Here is a 17,051-nt window from a genome sequence, read left to right as displayed (position 1 = left end):
TTCACAGAGGCCAAGCCAGGGCTGGAGCTGAGGGAGAGGGCAGGTCAGAGACCCCAGCCAGGCCCTGTTGTGCCAGCTGGGAGACATGGGAACCCTGGGAGCACTCTGCAGGCCTTTCCCAAGGTCCTTCCCTCAGGATGGGCTTCACCTCCAGCCTCAGGATGGATTTTTCCAGCCATCTGCTGCTAAGACAGATAGGCTCCTGCTGTCTCCCAGTTATGGGGCTGCACATGGATCTCTGAAAGGGGTTTTGTAGGATGTCCAGCAGCACTGGGAGGCCTGGCTGAGCCACTGCAAGGGAAGGCATGGATCTAATCCCACTCAATATAGGAGAATCTGGCATGGAAAAGCTCTCCTGACACACTGAAACAAATGTCAGAAGCATGTCTCTTTTCAGAGAAACAACCCAAAAGCTGGTTAGGAAACATGGCTCTTCCCAGCAACCCCTCTGAGCTCTGGAAGAGGTTCTGGGTACACTGAGGCAGAGCAACACTCCATGTGTGGGTTATATGCTGAAAAATAAAGGCCCAAGTGCTGGTGCTGAGCTCTGGCCATGCTGATGTAAGTGACCTCAGGGGACAATCCCCTGGTATCAGTAACACCCACTGCTCTGCTGGGAAAACCTGGGGGCACCCTCAGAAGGGAAAATGGGACCTGGGAAGGACAGAGAGCCACGGGATGCCATGAGGGGCATGAGGATTTTTCAGCTTTCCCAAACCCAACTGGAACAGCTTTTAACAAGTTCTATGACACTCCTGCCAGTCTGGCAACAGAGCACACTTTTAAAGCTCTACCTCCTCGACTCAGATGATCATGAGAAAAAATTCAATTTTTATTTAAAACATAAAGGAGGAAAGATCTAATCGTAACAACTGCGTGTGTAAGCTTGAATCACGAATCCCAAAGGCTTTGAAACTCCAAGGCAAGCAGCAAGCTTGCAAACTTCCACGATTTCTCAAATTCCGTCTGCCTTTTGTGAACGGCAGGAACACTCCCTCCTTCCTCATCTGGGAATCTCAGGAGTCCAGACTTTTTCCTTAATGAAATTTTTGCTCTTTCCTGCCAGGATTCATGTTCCCAAAAGGACAGAAAACACAGCTCTAGTCTAGATGACTTCTGCCTTAGATTAAAAACAACTGCAACAGTTTCATTGGACCCAGAGGAAGCTGAAGGTGCCTCCCACCCCACGGTCTCCAGCCTCAGCTGCTGGAAGGATGAATCCCACTGTGCTGTTCAAACACTCCTGCTTTCTGTCTTAGCCTCTAAAGCTCTCTGAAATTCCAGCCTGGGTCATTCTTCCAGGGCATCTTTTGAAGTTTGGACCATGACTCACAAAAGCTGAGGCACACTGCCAGCTCTGCCACTGACCTTGGGCCAGTCACTGGAACTGGAGGAGGCTTTCCCCACCTAGAACCAGGGATAATCACAGACAAACTCGGGCAGACGTTGCAATATGGATGCCAGTGCGTCACTGTGGGCTCCCCAAGCTCTTGTACTCATCCAGGAGCACCAACCTCGAGAGACAGACCTGTGGTCTGATGCTGGTTTCGCACCTTCAGCCCTCAAATCCTCTTGTGCCTGTGCTGGGACGTGGGGAGGTGGCACTTAAAGGGTTAGCTGTGTCCTGTGTCCCAGTGCCACCACCCCAAGCTGGATCCTCTCTGCTTCAGTGCAGGTGACAGCCGGGTGGAACAGCACAGGGGGTGACACTGGCTTTGCCCACAAACTTATTAAATGTCATGGTTAGTTGATTTAGAAAACTCTGCAGCGTTCCTATTTTAGCCCAGTCACCTGTAAGGAGGATGTTCACTATGTTTCAGACACATGGGACTCTCCCCAAAACACTCTCCTGCCTGAAATACCTGACCTCCTTCCTGTGGAGAACAGCTGAGATCCCACTGATGGGAAAAGGTCCATCTCCTCCCCATCTTTCCAATGTGCACTGGATACAAATACACAGGTGTACCCTCTTCCCAGTGCTTTTTTATAAAAGAAACTTCGTAACTCAAGTTTTCTCCCAGTTTCACCCCATCTCCCCTGCCTTCCCAGCTCAGGATGGGTGGCTGTCACTCATGGGAAGCTCCTGTGGGGCTCTCCAGGGAGCAGAGATGGGATGTCAGCTCTGCTGCTCACCTGGATTCCAAGCAGCCTCTCGAGGCTCCATCCTGTCCTGCTCAGCACTCCAGGGCTGTGGTGGGCACAGACAGGGGGCTGGGACAGCAGACTAAGTTATTGCATCCACTGCCACTGGTTTTTTAAGGATAAATAACAACAGCTGTTCATCAACTATCAACAACCCTACAACAATAAATCAGCCTCCAGTGTCCCTTTAAACACCTCTGCAATGCAAGTGAAATAACTCAGCACTGTGTGGGTTCCCCCACGCCATGAAAAAGGCCCAGCATCAAAACAACCAAGGCTGCCCCCAGAGCCATTTCAAACCCTTTGTGTCAAGAATTAATTAAAAGAAACCAACAAAAACTACAGAGGGGAAAAACCTCAAGTTGCGTAATGTTCATCCTACGTGATGTTTCCCATTGAAAGGCCACGGTACACGTGGAGAGGAACAGGCTTATCGTGAGGCTCCCAGTCCTATTTCAAAATTCAACCCTAATTGGGAAGTCATGACCAGCTCCTGCGTAATGGAATAACTTGCAGAGGCAGATAAAAGGAAAAGAGTCAAAGAAAAAAGTCCCTTTTCCCTAAGGACCAGTTCTGGGAGCCAGGGAGAGCTGATCATTGCATTGTGCTAGTTTATGCTCTGTGTGATTGATATCCTTCTAAAAAGGGACAAAAGGAAGACCCAGGGAGCTACAGGCCAGCCAGGCTCACCTCAGTGCCCAGCACCATCGTGGAGCAGATCCTCCTGGAAAACAAGCTAAGGCACATGGAAAACAAGAAGGTGACTCATGAGAGTCAAAGTGGCTGCACTGAGGGAAAACTGTGCCTGGCAAATTTAGTGACTTTTGACAGGGTGGTTACAGATCTGAGAGCCCCTTCCACCCTAAAGGGGCTCCAGGAGAGCTGGAGAGGGATTTGGGACAAGGGCCTGGAGGGACAGGACACAGGGAATGGCTTCCCACTGCCAGAGGGCAGGGAGAGATGGGATAGTGGGAAGGATTTTTTTCCCTGTGAGGGTGGGCAGGCCCTGGCACAGGTTGCCCAGAGAAGCTGTGGCTGCCCCTGGATCCCTGGAAGCATCCAAGGCCAGGCTGGAGCAACCTGGGATAGTGGGAGTAGGACTGGATGGCCTTTTAGATCCCTTCCAACCCAAACTAGGCTGTGAATCTATGATATCAAATTCTATAAATTTGATTCACCAATTTGAAGCTATACCCAAATGGTGCATAAAATCACCCAATGGCACTGGTCCAGCATGAGCTGACCTGCAATTATTGCATATTGACCCTGCTGAGTGCATGCACTGCATGTAGAGGACATTTTACTTGAACAGGCACTGAGGACTGATCATCTCATGCTAATCAGAAACCACGATAAAACAAACATTTTACCAGCCATCTGGATTATTAATCTCCTTCCAGTGGATATTCACAAGGAGAAAACTAGTAGATAAAGTGCCATTCCGGATCCTAGCTCACAATTAAATAATGTGGCAGATTAATGACACTTGGAGAGCTGTTGCCATTCCAGGGAATCTGCTCACCAGTGATTTTATAACCAGCACCAGTGTGAGCAGCCCAGGCTTCACCAGCACCTGGGACAGTCAGTGGATTACAGTGTCACTGGCCCTACAAATGCTCAGGAGTGCCAGAGGCTCCAACACCCTCCAGAAATCCACTGCACCACAGGACTATTTCCCACCTGGCCACGCTGCCCTGCTCAGCAGGATTTGCCCCTTTCCCTCGCTCCCTGAGCTGGTGTTCGCTGGTGCAGTGCCCTTGTTTGCAGCCCTGTGTGCCATTCCTGCTCCGCTGGACTGACACTGGATTAAGGAGATCGCTTGCTTATTTGCAATCAAGGAGGGCTCTGGTGTAGAGCTTTGCATAAGTAAAGCATCATCCGTCTCCTGGTGTCACTCCAGCGATCCAGGCACAGCCTCTCCCTGCCCCCAGGAGGGAGCCCAGCCTGGCCTGGCTCTGCAGAGGCGTTTCCCCTTCCCTGCCCTCAGAGAGGGGGGAGGACCTGTGTGTGCTCCCCGGGGGCCCAGCCCCTGCCCTGCTGCAGGCACAGCCAGCTGTGGGGCTGTGGGTGGGATGCTGGTTGTTGGGACACCAGCCCACCTCCCTGTATCCTCTTCCAGGACAGGGAACTGCATGTCTGTCAGTAGAAGGAAAAGCAGTCGAAGCGAAGTTGCTCTTTTTCCTCCCGTGGTCCCACCACTATTTTCTTCTGCAGCCTGAATTTTTCCCTCTGTAATCTGCCTCCAACCTCACCATCCTTCACCTTCCTCCAGCTCACAGGCTCCTGGATACTCTCTCTTTCCCTCCTGCAAACCCACTTCCAGTTCTTGCTCTTCCCTCTAAAACTCTCCATTCCCAGACTCAGAAATTCCCTTTACCCAAGGTGCAAAATACCCTTATTTCTGGAAAAGGAAAGAGCAGGGGATTCTATAGGGCCAGCTTCAGGCTCTGTATTCATGAGAGGTGAACAAAAACAACTCTGAGGAACTGGCCCTGTGCTTACTCCCTGTTTCCTGCAGTCCAAATGCACAGATTCCTGGGGGCTGGAGCTCCACCACGCAGCAAAAATGTCTTGGACACTGAAATGAAGTTGAAGTGCTTTGCTTTATCCATCAAAATACTAGGAATTAGGGCTCAGCTCTCCCCATTTTCTAAAAGCCAAAAGCCCCTGCTGTGTGGTGGCACGTGGGATGCACAAGGGGGAGGAGTGGAAGCTCAGAGCTCACTGCAGACCCCTGGGAGGGGGAAGGCTCTTCCCTCACGACCCCCCTGGCAGGGGACAGGGGAGGGGCTGTGGAGATTCGTGCCTGGCTTGCCTGACTCAAAGAACGGCCTTAAAATTGTGGTTGTGCTCCTGCAAGGCAGCTTGCATGGGCAAAGTGGCAGTGCCTGCCCCGCGGGGACCCGAGGGATGTGACCTGTCGGGGGGCACGAGCTGTGTGGCTGCAGAGCACGGGCAGCACTCGGGGCTCAAATGCTGCCTGACTTTAAAAACCCCAAACTTCTGCAGCCCATCCTGCCTCTGTGCTGCGCCCAGACCTCCACCAGAGCTATTTTTATGCTGGATTTGCCACGGGAGAATAAAATCTCCTTTAGAAGGCAGTGACTGCAGCAGGCACTGCAGCACATCCCGCTCTGCACGTCCAACAGGTGATGCCACCTCAGCACCACCCTCTCTCCTCTGGAAATCTCACCTTGGTGCCACTGCCACCACTGCTAAGGGAATGCAAATGCAGGGACTGCAGCAGAGGGAAGAGCAGGTAAGTGATGAGCTGCTGTATCAAGATATAATCAGATTTTAAAGGCAAGAAACAGCAGATGTGGCTGGCTCTTGGAATTACATCTGCAGTACAGAGCAGTCACAACTCCTACTGTAAAAGCTAAACCCACCTACCCAATAAAGGTATGAGCTGCCAGGCCCTGGGACAAGGCTCTGAGTTTAGAGTCTCCTCCTCCACTGCACCTTAAAAGCTCATTCCAATTTATCCAGCACTTCTCCTTTAGGAGCAGAAAATAAAGTGGGTCAAAGGCAGCTTTTCAGCAGGAAAATCAATCTAAAATTACAACACTTGGGGGAACCAAGGCAATGGTGAGAGAGAACATGCTGCTGCTCTCCTCCACCCCTGCATCTTCTCCTGGAAGAGGTACAGAACACAAAGAATTCAGACACCCTCCTTGCTCAGGCCTTGGGAAGACCTCTCACTTCTGCACAACAACTCAGGCCCTGGAAGCAGCTGCAGTAAAACCTCCTCAGCCCCAGCTTTTCCCTTTACCTTGGCTTTGTAACGTAAGAAAGGAGAGTCACTGCTGATGAGAAGAAATACATTCTGGAAACTCAGTCTGCCTCTTGGATCCAAAGAGACTGTGGAGAGCTTCCCCCAGGAATAAATCCCCCCTCTGCCCAGGACAGGGGCACTCTGCCATGGCTCTGGGGGAAGGTTCCACTGCACTAAACAGCCATCAGCTTCACCTTCTTTATTTCTTTTTCAGTGGAAATACAGCAGAGCCCAAACACAAAGCCATTTGACTTCCTGTGGTTGGAGTGTCTCACCTGGGCTGTTTGGGATGACGATGGGGGGCTCTGCAAGCAAAATTTTGGTTTCAGACTTACTGTGTTTTCTAAAAGAGCCCTCAAGGTACAACAGTCTGTTGTGCAGCACTGACTGTTACTCTGTGCTGGAAATCCCTCCCTACCAACACTCAGCCTCACTTTTTGAGCACATGTCGATGCTGGATGTGCTGCTATGCAAAAACTCACATATATAATACTTGCACCAACAATTGTACGCATCCTGTGCTTCCCAGAAAGAGGAGTTGTAAGGGGTATCAACCCAGTTAGTTATCTTAATGAATTAGTGCTGAAATCAAGTTTAACTTCATTTCTAATCTTTTCAGAGGGTGCAGACCAGTAAATTCAGCTCTAAAACTTAGGATATGGTTTTTTTGTCCTCTACAATTTTAAACTCTAAGTTTAAAATTCCTGTTTAAAATTCCTGCTGGCTTTTCCAGTTGCACCTCCCAACCTGCCAGACCACTGGAAGTTCACAGGACGTTCAAAGGCACCATGCACTGATCAGGGGGTTGATGGCTGCACCCTGTGGGTGCCCAGGATCACTGATAACATGCACTAAAATACAACACAGATACCTTCACCTGTCCTAAACTCAGTTCATTACTGAGCCTTAAATTTGGTTCTTATCCTCCTCTCTGACTCATGGGTTTTCATAACCACCTCCCTGAGTGCAGCAGCTCCCTGCAGAAACCAATGACCGCTCCTTAATAACTCCAAATTTTAGTTCTCTTGTGTTGTGCTTTTTCTCTCCCCCAAAAAGCACTGCTCAATCATCCAGTTTCTCCTTGAGAGTTGTTGTGCTCCCAAACTCTATGGCTTTCCCCTCTCCCCCTTTCTTCCAGCCAAGTCTCAGGCTACTGAGAGGATTACTGCAGGTGTGAGCATGGAGACAACAACTCCTGCATGCACAGGCAATTTTTGTTTTCCACCCCCTGACTCTGTGTGTAAAGGAGGCCAAGGGAATCAGCAGGTTCCTGTTTTCCTCTCCACTTGCAAATGTGAAGTTTCCTGCTATGAGATTTCGTGAGTGCCAAGTGCTTTGCCAAAGGTTTTCAGATGATCTGGCTGCAGAGCAAGAAGCGTCAGACATGTCACTGCAAACTAGGTTTGCAGCCCAGTTTTGTCCTCAGAAGTGATCCAAAGGACTTTCAGAGGAACCCAACTGTGCAGTGATCTTCTGCTGCAGCCACTGGTAGTACTTACAAGAGCCCTGAAGTCTAAAATATCCCGAAATTAATCCTATTTGTTTTTATACCTGTCTGGTCTGTCTGCCATCCCTCACTTGGGTGCTATTCCTATTCTGCTAATCAACATGCTGTTGTTCTCTTTTCCTCCTGCTACTTGCATAAGAGAAATATGGAGAAAGGCAATTATTTTGCAAGTAAAACTAGAACCACCAAGGCTAAATCAGGCAGTTTTCTGGCATCGTGGCTCAAAATAAAACAGAGCAAAACCCAGCTTCCTCATGATGAAAGAGCCATCAGCTGCTCTTCTCTCAGTTCTTATTCAGCTGCTTTGGAAACCCAGGGGGCAAATCTTCCCCTCCAGCCTCCCTTGAAGACCTGTGGACAAAATGGGCCGGAGTTCTTATTCTGAAATAATAATTCTCCCCCAGGGCAGCAGAGCCAGGCAGTGCTCCCCTTCAGGAGTGCATCAGTCTGGGCCAGGGCAGGTGCTGGTCCCACACCACCCTCAGCAAGTGTCTCCCAGATGGAACAGCCAAGCCAGCCTCTGGCAGAGCTGATGGAAGGACTGATCTCACCGGAGAAAAGTGAAGCCACAGGGCTGTGACTTTGGGCAGAAGGGGCAGGAAAGCTGCCTGGCAAGGCCACTGTGACACTCAGCACTGAGGTTCGTTCCAGGACCTCGATCAGACACTTGTAGAGAGAAGAGTCTGAGACTCACTCACTCCTCTCCTCTGTTTTTCCCAGTTTCTAAACCCACCCTCCCAGCCTTTGAAAAGTGTAGGGAAGGAGGGAGAGTTCAGCCAAGCTGAATGATCCATGGGTTTGGGACTTGCTCATTCAGCTGTTGGGTGTGGTGATCCAGAAAACAGGGCAGAGCAAAAGCAGACTGTTCTTAAACCTCCTATGAACAGGATGTTTATGACATCACACAAAAAAGGGGGGTAAATCTTCTCCCCAGAATCCCAAAGAAAACAGCACTGGTCAATGCACTGAGGAGTTAAACTGGCTCAGAACATTTAGTCTCTAAATCAAGCAAAAATACTGAGACAGATTGTTCTTGTTCAGCCCTTCCAGCTGCAGCAGAGGAGATGTGTTAGTGACACAGGTGGGAGTGTTTCTGCAGGAAGGTTTTCACCTCCATCACACCTGATACAAATCCATTTTCCAGACTTGTTGCCTCCACTGGCTGCAGGGTCAGACTCACAAAATCGTTATTATTCTGGGAAAGAATAACAGCACAATCTTTTTCAAGTGGCCCAGGCTCCAGTTCCAGCCACTGATCTCCTGCTCTTGGCACTGGCCAGTCCTGGGGGAGACCCAAGAGCTGCACCCTGAGTATCAGAGGGGAAAACATTGTGTGCTGGGGAGGCAGCAGCAAGCAAAGGGCTGGGTTCCTCATTGGTGGTCACTGTAACACCAGAGGAAACACCAGATCATACAATTTTACCCAATTTTCCTAATCCACACGGCTATTTCCCAGGTGATCAATCACATAGAGATGCTGATGATTCAGGGATGCCCAGAAGAGGGAGGGTTCAGAGAACAAGGTGAGACAAGAGAGAGAACCAAAGCAAAGGTGGGATCTCCTTGGGATGCAGAAAGTCTTCAGTGCATGTCTCAGGGAGAACAGTCCTCCCCTGGCCACTGCCCACCCTGTCAGATGGCCTGGAAGGGTGGGGCAAGAGTCACATCTCACACCATCTTACAAGGCAAAAGAAATCTGCATTTTTTGAACCGTGTCTCCTAAACTTCTAAAGGAATTCAATCTCTGATCCTGCCTCCTGAACCCCAGGCAGGAGAGAGAGGAGAGGGAAGTGCAGAAGGCCAAAGGTGACATCTTGACTCCCTGAGGAAGACTCAGGAGCACCCAAAGAATGTGGCAGGAGCTGACGATAGCAGAAAGGGTATCTTCTTATCCCTTTGCACTTCCGTCACATAGTGGGCAAAAAAAAAAAAACATTAAATGCTGAAATCCTCCTTATTTGTAAAAGGCTGGATCATCTCTGGAGATGGCTGGGACAGCAAACCTGCTACAGCAGAAAAACAGAGACAAAATGGTCCTTTGTCTCCTTAAAAAAATAACCAGAGCTGGTCACAGACTAACTGGTGAAGTAATTTTACATCCAAAACTGTTGGAGAGTCAAAACGCAGCAGTGATTTGGAAAAGGGGAGGGCTGACACCTCCCTGTGCCACACAAAGCTCATTCAGATCCCAGAATGGTTTGGATTTAAAGGGATTTTAAAGCTCATGTTGTTCCACTCCCCTGCCATGGGCAGGGACAGCTTCCACTAGCCCAGGTTTCTCCATGTCCCGTCCAGCCTGGCCCTGAACATGTCCCAGGGCATCCCCTGTAGCTGATGAACTTCTAAGCCCCACCAAACCATCTACTTGCAGACCCCACAAAACTGAACTGTTTTTACAAAGAACTGCTTAAGGAGGGAGGCCACAACAGACACACAGCAAAGGCCACCTCCACATCCCAAGAGCACAGAAAACCAGAGCCTCCCTCTACCCCACTAATTTCTTTTGAAACCTTCCTTGCTCCCCATTTTCTGTCAGAAAATAAACACAGTGGAATTAAGCAGAACAAACACAGCAACAGCTCAGTTCCTTGATGCTCTGATCAGCAGTGATTCATTACAACAGGAAAAAGAGGAAAGTCACTCACCCTCACGAAGCTGGCTGGAAACCATCCTTCTTCATCATCGATCTGACCCCACCACCAGTCCTTGTTGGAAGCATCCAGGACCTTGATAACGTCTCCTGCTTTAAACGCCAACTCCCGGTTGGCCATGGTGACGTGATCCCATACTGCCTCAGCACTTACAATGGAACCACCACTGATCAGCTTGGGAGACAGAAAACCACAGTCAATGCATGTCCTGATCCCCGACCCCCACACGTGCACAGCAGCAGACACAGCAAAGCGCTCAGCCAGCGGCCAACAACTGCCCTGCTTCCCAGTCCACGGAACTCCCCCCTCACGGCCCTCCATCCTGCTCCCCTCCATGCAACGGCCCAGCTCCTGGGACAGCAGCACCACCTCCTTCCCGCCACCACGCTGTGTTAGGAGCATGCACATCTGGCAGGGGTACGGCTTCCAGGGACAATTCCACCAGCAGAACGCACACTTCCCAAAAATGGAACAAAACCAAGCGATGGTGTCCTGCAAAGGAATTCTCACTTCAGAGCAAGTTTGCTCGGTCGGAGTGTCAGAGGCTCAGGGGCTTTCCATGCAAATCCAAGCAAAGGCAGCACATGTAACCAGAAGAACACTTTTTTTTTTGAAGTGGAAGTTCCCCATTTTAGTGCTGGTGATGTACTGACATCCCTTGCTTTTGAGATCCTCCAGCTCCCCAGCAGCTCAGAAGGGCACGGTGGCACCCTGGTGACCTGCTCCAGACCTGACCTGGGGCACAGCCCAGCTCAGGGAACCTGCTGGCACTGGCTGTGCTGACAGAGCAGAGCCTGCTGGAAACTGGACTGAGCCCACACCGGTGTCTGACAGATCCTACAGCACACCACTCGTGTGGAGCCTCCGAGCTGGGCCAGCACCGTGGCACAACCCTGATCTTATCACTGAGAGCCACCGAGCTCCACAGAACCACACACCACTACAGAGTGTGCTGAGCTGGAAGGGACCCACAGGGACCATCCAGTCCAACCCTCAGCCCTGCACAGGCCCAGCCCCAAGAGTCACCCCCTGTGCCCCAGAGGATCATCCAAACCCGCCTGGAGCTCTGGCTGCCTTGGGGCTGAGATAGATATGAAACTCCTGCTTAATGCTGGCAGGAAGGACTGATCCCAACAGTGCTGCTTGTGCTTGCACAGACAAACCATCCATCCGTGCCCGGGACACTCACTGCTCCTCTGACTGACAGTCGTGTGTTTTTCAACAGAATAGTAAATTGTGTTTGTGTTTTGCCCACTGCAGGAACTCTGCACTGAGCAGTGAGGCTGCCCCAGCAAACACACCCTTCACCCATATGCTTATTAGCCTGTCAGGGCCACCCTGAACCTCGCTCATTAATTCTGCCCTGGACATAGACTTGGGCTCGCCTCCAAATCACAGTTTCAGCTCACAAGGACAGAGCTCAGCACTGTGACTACTACAGACCATTACAGACCTTCCACATGGCGAGGCTCTTCCAGCCACAGTGTCCTCTCGGCTCAGGCAGGGAACACAAAGCACACAGACCCATCACAGTGGTTATCCAAGTGTAGAAGCAATGGTTACAGAGCTCTTAATGGCTCTTTCCTAAGTCTGGCTCTCCAAAACACCTGCTAATCACCAACTGCACACTGAGAACTTGCAGGGAACCTTCTAGCACTGCTTGAGGGTTCTTGGCATAAAAAGAGAAGGACACTCATGTCCTACAGGCAATCCAGTCAACAGATTAAAGGACCTGATCTACCATTTGCCTTGAACTGGCTTTCCTTTAAGAAATCAAGCTCCTTGGGTTTGGGACAATCAGAGCTGCAGTTCCAACTCTTCAGTTATTAGTCAGCTGTACACAAAGCAACGAGACCTGCAAGGCTTAACTTTCATCCTCAAAACCCAGACAGGTCTAGGCAGTGGGCCTCTCTTGTTCCTGCAGCAAAGTAAAACAATATTCCTCCTGCTTCCATTTCGACAAATCATCCTTTCTAATTCAAAATCAGCTGCAAAAGAAACACGGCTGTACCGCACAGGGGACTTGCACACACGAGCCTCACAAGATCCCCTGACATGGGACAGCAAACACTGAAGAGTCAAGCAATGAGCTGAACTCACAGCAGAGGTATCTCCTGCTTTAGTGTGGGGTTATCCCATGCCTGGGCTTTGGATACAGGGCTGGAAGCAGCTGGGCACCAGAGGGTCCCATCCAAATGAGCAGCACCTGGAGCCAGATGGTGATGGACCCCCAGTTCACCCCAATGCTCAGCAAAGCAGGGTGACTACATCTGGAGAAATAACAGTTACAGAGACTGATTTCTGATTCCAGGGCAACATCTGAGTTCTCAGCCAAGGTAGTGACATGTTTCAGTGCTTCCTCACCATCCCTTGCTCTGCCCTAAATGGAGGGTCCTGGATCTTTTTAGAAATAGGGACCAGTTTAAATGACAAAGACAGATCTGGAGGGGATGAAACTCCACAGCTGAAGAAATCCCCACTCAAGACCAATTAAGAGTCATGTGCTCTTCTGCCAGGACTGAGCTCTTCTCCTTCACCACTGCTTCCCCTCTGCAGTATTTATGGCCCCTGTCCAAGTGTGGTTTCCCAGTTTAAGCAAGTTCTGCCCTCCCAGCCCTGTCCTGGCCCACAGCTCCTCCTTCCCCCAGGCATTTCGCCAGTCCTCTTAGACATCCAGGTACTTTCCCTGCATCTTCCCTGAACACAGATGACCAGATCTGCAAATACTATTCCCAAAGAGACCTTACCAGAGATCTGTGAAACAGCATGAAAAATTTATTCCAGTGTCACAGAAATCTCGCAGTAATACCTCACATGTCCCCCTTTGCCCTTGGCCACCTCCCACCCGTGGCTCACTGGGATCTTGCAGTCAGCTTATCTAAGTAAATGCAGTTGGGTACGTTCTCTTTGGCTGGAAAATCGGTTTTCTTGTCAAAAAATGACTCGGTTTGGCCTGACACTTGTTCCTTTTGTTAATGCCATTGGGTATTTTAGTCTGTTTTCCAGTGATGAGGAACCAGGAATGGAGCTGTTACGCAGAGCCCTGTTCCTGCTGCTTCTGCTTCAGCTGACATAGACTTTGCTGTCACTTCACACACAGGCAGTTCTGGGCACAAACTGCCACAGAAACGTCACTGAAACCAAACTTCAGAGGGACTGTGTTTTAAACCCTCCTCGCCTACTCTGCAAAAATGCATTTCCGAGCCCGAGGCACAAAATCCCAGCCCTGAGGGCGGCAGGGACTGCAGAGGGACAGAGAGGGACAGGGGGTGACACCTCAGCCTTTTTCTGCTGTTAACACAGAGCTCTGGAAGGTGCTTTCAGGGGATGTCAGGAGCCGGGGAGGCTTTGCAAGGTGCTTCTTGATGTCAAGGAGAAAGGCTCCAAGGCCTTGGTTCTCGTGCCAGCTCACAGAAGAAAGGCCCCTCTGGCTGGTCCCTCCCAGCCCCTGGTCCTTACTGTTGGCCCAAGGAAGGGATCCACGTGCCAGGAACCCTGCAAGCAAGCCCTGGCCTTTCAGAATGCAAACACAGCTCAGCCTGTTAAAAGAGGATGGCAGTGGGATGGCAGAACTGGAGTTCCAGCCATCACACGCGCTGAGTCCATTGAGAGAATGTCAGAGCCTAAAATTAAAAGATCCGGTTTAATTTATCTTGCCAGACATCTTGCTGCATCCGTGGAGCCGTCCAGCCCTCTCAGGGCAGGGATATGGAGACAGGACCTGACATCTGCAGCAGCAGGAGATGATGAACTGGAGAAAGGTCAGCATGAAATATTATTTTCTGAGAGAATTCAACACAGGGGCTCTTCACTCCAGAAAGTTCACGTCTCTCGGTTTCAAAGCTGGGTCTCAGCGCTGTGGTCAGAGCCGAAAGACCTTGAAAGGAACTTTTCTCTTATCACTCTGTTATCACCCAGCAGCTCAGACACTCCTCTGGAGTCCTTTTTAACCAGTGAAGAGACACATCTGGAGCGGGTGGGATTCATCTGGGCTATTTCAGCCACCCACCTTCCAGGCAGGTGAATCCTGCCCTAGAGATTACGATTCTCTGTGTTTAAGTGGCTGATGCAGAAGTTTGCACTTCCAGCATCTTACATTCCTCCCAGCTACAATTTGGCCATCCCTAAAATGGGGTAACAAAGACCTGCCTTTAACCATAATAATCACAGTAGGAATAGTCAGATATTAAACAGCACTCCTCTGGACACAGCAGTTTTCTGCGTGGTGAAGGTTGCTGGAAATAGAGTTATGTTCTCCATGGCCACCAGGAGAATTCACAAAATCTCAGCCTTGTAAATTTACAACAATGAGGACACAGATACTTGGGCAAAGCGTCCTTCCCATGAGAAGAAGCAGGCACCGAGAAGAAATGCAGTAGGTGACAAGTACATTCGTTCTGACATACCCTGAACATGGTTTGTCTTCCAGGTGAAAGTCCTAGTTCTTATTAAAATCAATTATTCTTGTCAGTTGGTTGTTCAAACTAAAGAGCCCAAGGAGAAAATTCCTTGGCACTTTCACCACGTAACATCAGTGCAGAAATGGCCAGGAGCGTTTTGGAACAACACACCTGAGAATAACGTTGCCAGTTTTACAGGAGACACCAGAGCACTTTCTGGGGTGGAGAAAAACCTTTCTCAGTGGGCAGAAGACCAGATTAACTACTGGGAGAGTCACTGCTTGCCTTGGGCCCTTCCTCACCTCCCAGCAAACACCTGGGAATGGGCAAAGGTAAATTCCAGGACACACAGGTGAGGGGTCACTTCCATGTCCCAGCACCACAAACGAATTGACTTAAGGAGGAAAAGAAAAAAGGGAAAAGAGACAATGCTCCCCTTAATTATATGCACAGCTGGCCCATTTCTGGCACACACTAAGAACAGGGGGTGTTATCCCTGTATCACCAGGATCACACACACTTCAGCCTTCCCAGGGAATTTCCACACAGGTTTCCAAAGCCCCCTGCAAACCCCCAACAATTCAGTCACAAACCCTCCCTCTGCAGATGCTCATTTAAGGCACTCCCAACACTCAGCTACAACAGGTGAGTGCTTTACAACAGCAAGCAAACTCAGGGGGAAGGAATTAAATCATTCCTATTTAAGGTCCATGAGGATTTTGCTTTCTCTTCCAGGATGGAACGTGGCCACTGGAAATACTGAATTACACTAAGAGGTGCTGCCAAAATAAAATGACAATAACAACAAACAGTAAATAAAGGGGCTCAGAGGACTCTGCAAGTCCCAACCAGTGCCAGCCTAGCCCAGCAGGGCAAGCCAGGGCAGGGATGCTGAAGAGTGTCCCCATCAGCACTGGGAAAGCTCAGAAAGGCCCATCTGGCCAATGAGCCCGACTGTTTCCTTCTTCCCTCGCGCTTTCCAAAGCCAAAGGAGAAGGACTGGCATTAATGCCACAGTGGGAGCTTCCAAGGAATAGAAGGAAGGAGGTCAAAAGTAGTAGTTTGACTCAGGATTTTGCAATTTTCTCTCCTGGCCATGCTGTGGTGGCACTGCTATCAAGATAAACTAACTCTCCCTGTCGAAATAAGTAGCAAAATAAAAACTAGAAGGAGTACCTGGAACAACTCCCTGTTACAGGACCTGGTGGAATCACTCTGCCTAATCTTGTTACTAGAGCAGGTCTGGAACCAAAGGAGAGGAGGGGAAGGGGGATGCCAGGAAAGACCCCCCTGCAGCAGCAGACCCCCCCACCCCGTCCCCTCCTATCTCACAGTCCGTATCCAGAGCACACCCTGATCAAAAAGCCCAGGATCCCCACCCAGGACGGTTTCCTAAAGCACATTGACAAAGTGACCTCTGCACTAAGGGTTTCATCTCCCAGGCAGGGTTTAAATCTGTGAGCCACGAACCAGCTGTGACCCTGCAAAGGGTCTGCAAGACTATTTTGGGGGGATGGTTGAGCCTCTGCCCCCGATGCATCTGGTGTATTTTCCCTGGCTTTGCCCACTTCCCAAGCCAGGACACACAGTTGGAGGAGAACATCTGCTCCCCCTCAGCCCCTGCCTGCAGTGAGGCAGCCGAGGATTAAACATGTTTGAGGGAAATCAGCCACTGCTGCAAAATCTTGCTAAATGTTTTCAACTAATCAGCACTTACTGGCTTCTTATGAGCCAACTTGAAAAAGGAATCGGGGACTGAGTGGTCCCTGGAGACTGAAAGGGGCACAACCTGGCCACTCAAACCACTCTGACCCGTCCATATCTCTTCCAGGGATAAATGATCATCATTAGCCCACAAGATTCCACACTGAGTTTCAAGCACAGAGTTTCCCACTAGTCCAAAATGCATTTAATGAAGAGCCACCTTCCCAAAAAAACCCCAAAGATATCTACGATTGGTCATCATCTCCTTAGGAAATTTCAGGTACCTCAAAGTTTTCAGGACTACAGCAATATGAATAATCTTAAGGCTGGGAAATATCTCTCTATTACATCATTTATTTCTGCATCAATAAAGTTTTAACAGTAAAAAATAAAAGCTCTGGGTAGTTCCCTTTCAAATCAATGTTATATAAACTGTGTACTCCTCCACAGGAGAGGGATGCAGGAACAGGATCAGGCTGTGAGGGGAGATGGAGAAGCACAGTGAGTCGATGCCATTTGTTCCAACTGTTCTTGTACAGACATGCCCTTTATTCAGCCAACATCAAAGCACCCTCAAATAACAATGGAATTTCCCACTGTATTCACCAGGCCCTTCCAGACCCAAAACATCTTCAAAGGAGGGCATACAGAGAGCTGGTGTGCAAAGAAATCAGTGCTCAGAGGAACCCCAGCAGGACAGGGAGCAAGGAGAGGAGGGGGGTGCTGGGTCCTGCCCCTTGTGCTTCAGTCCAGCCTCTCACTGTGGTTCTCCCCACAGGGTCACTGAGCTGAAGGAGCAGATACAAGGAAGGGTACAAGAAAACGTCACCCCACCCCATCACGCTGTTCTTCACTCTTGCATAATCTCCCAA

At 49.9% G+C, this 17,051-nt stretch overlaps 1 protein-coding gene across 12 annotated transcripts in view; it reads right to left on the bottom strand.

The window, feature by feature from the left end:
- Nucleotides 1-17,051, bottom strand: part of ARHGEF9 (Cdc42 guanine nucleotide exchange factor 9) — a 207,593-nt gene that overhangs the window by 52,526 nt on the left and 138,016 nt on the right. For all 12 annotated transcript variants that reach the window (XM_027893816.1, XM_027893818.1, XM_027893820.1 and 9 more), the window contains one exon: nt 10,070-10,249. In XM_027893816.1, the coding sequence (XP_027749617.1) occupies nt 10,070-10,249 (180 nt within the window). The remainder of the gene's footprint in view (nt 1-10,069; nt 10,250-17,051) is intronic.

This window comes from Empidonax traillii, unplaced genomic scaffold (assembly GCF_003031625.1).
Source record: "Empidonax traillii isolate 1590-97213 ecotype Southwest subspecies unplaced genomic scaffold, ASM303162v1 scaffold407:size753175, whole genome shotgun sequence".
NCBI lineage: Eukaryota > Metazoa > Chordata > Aves > Passeriformes > Tyrannidae > Empidonax > Empidonax traillii.
Note: the sequence above shows the minus strand (reverse complement) of the source record. Positions and strands in the feature narration are given on the sequence as shown.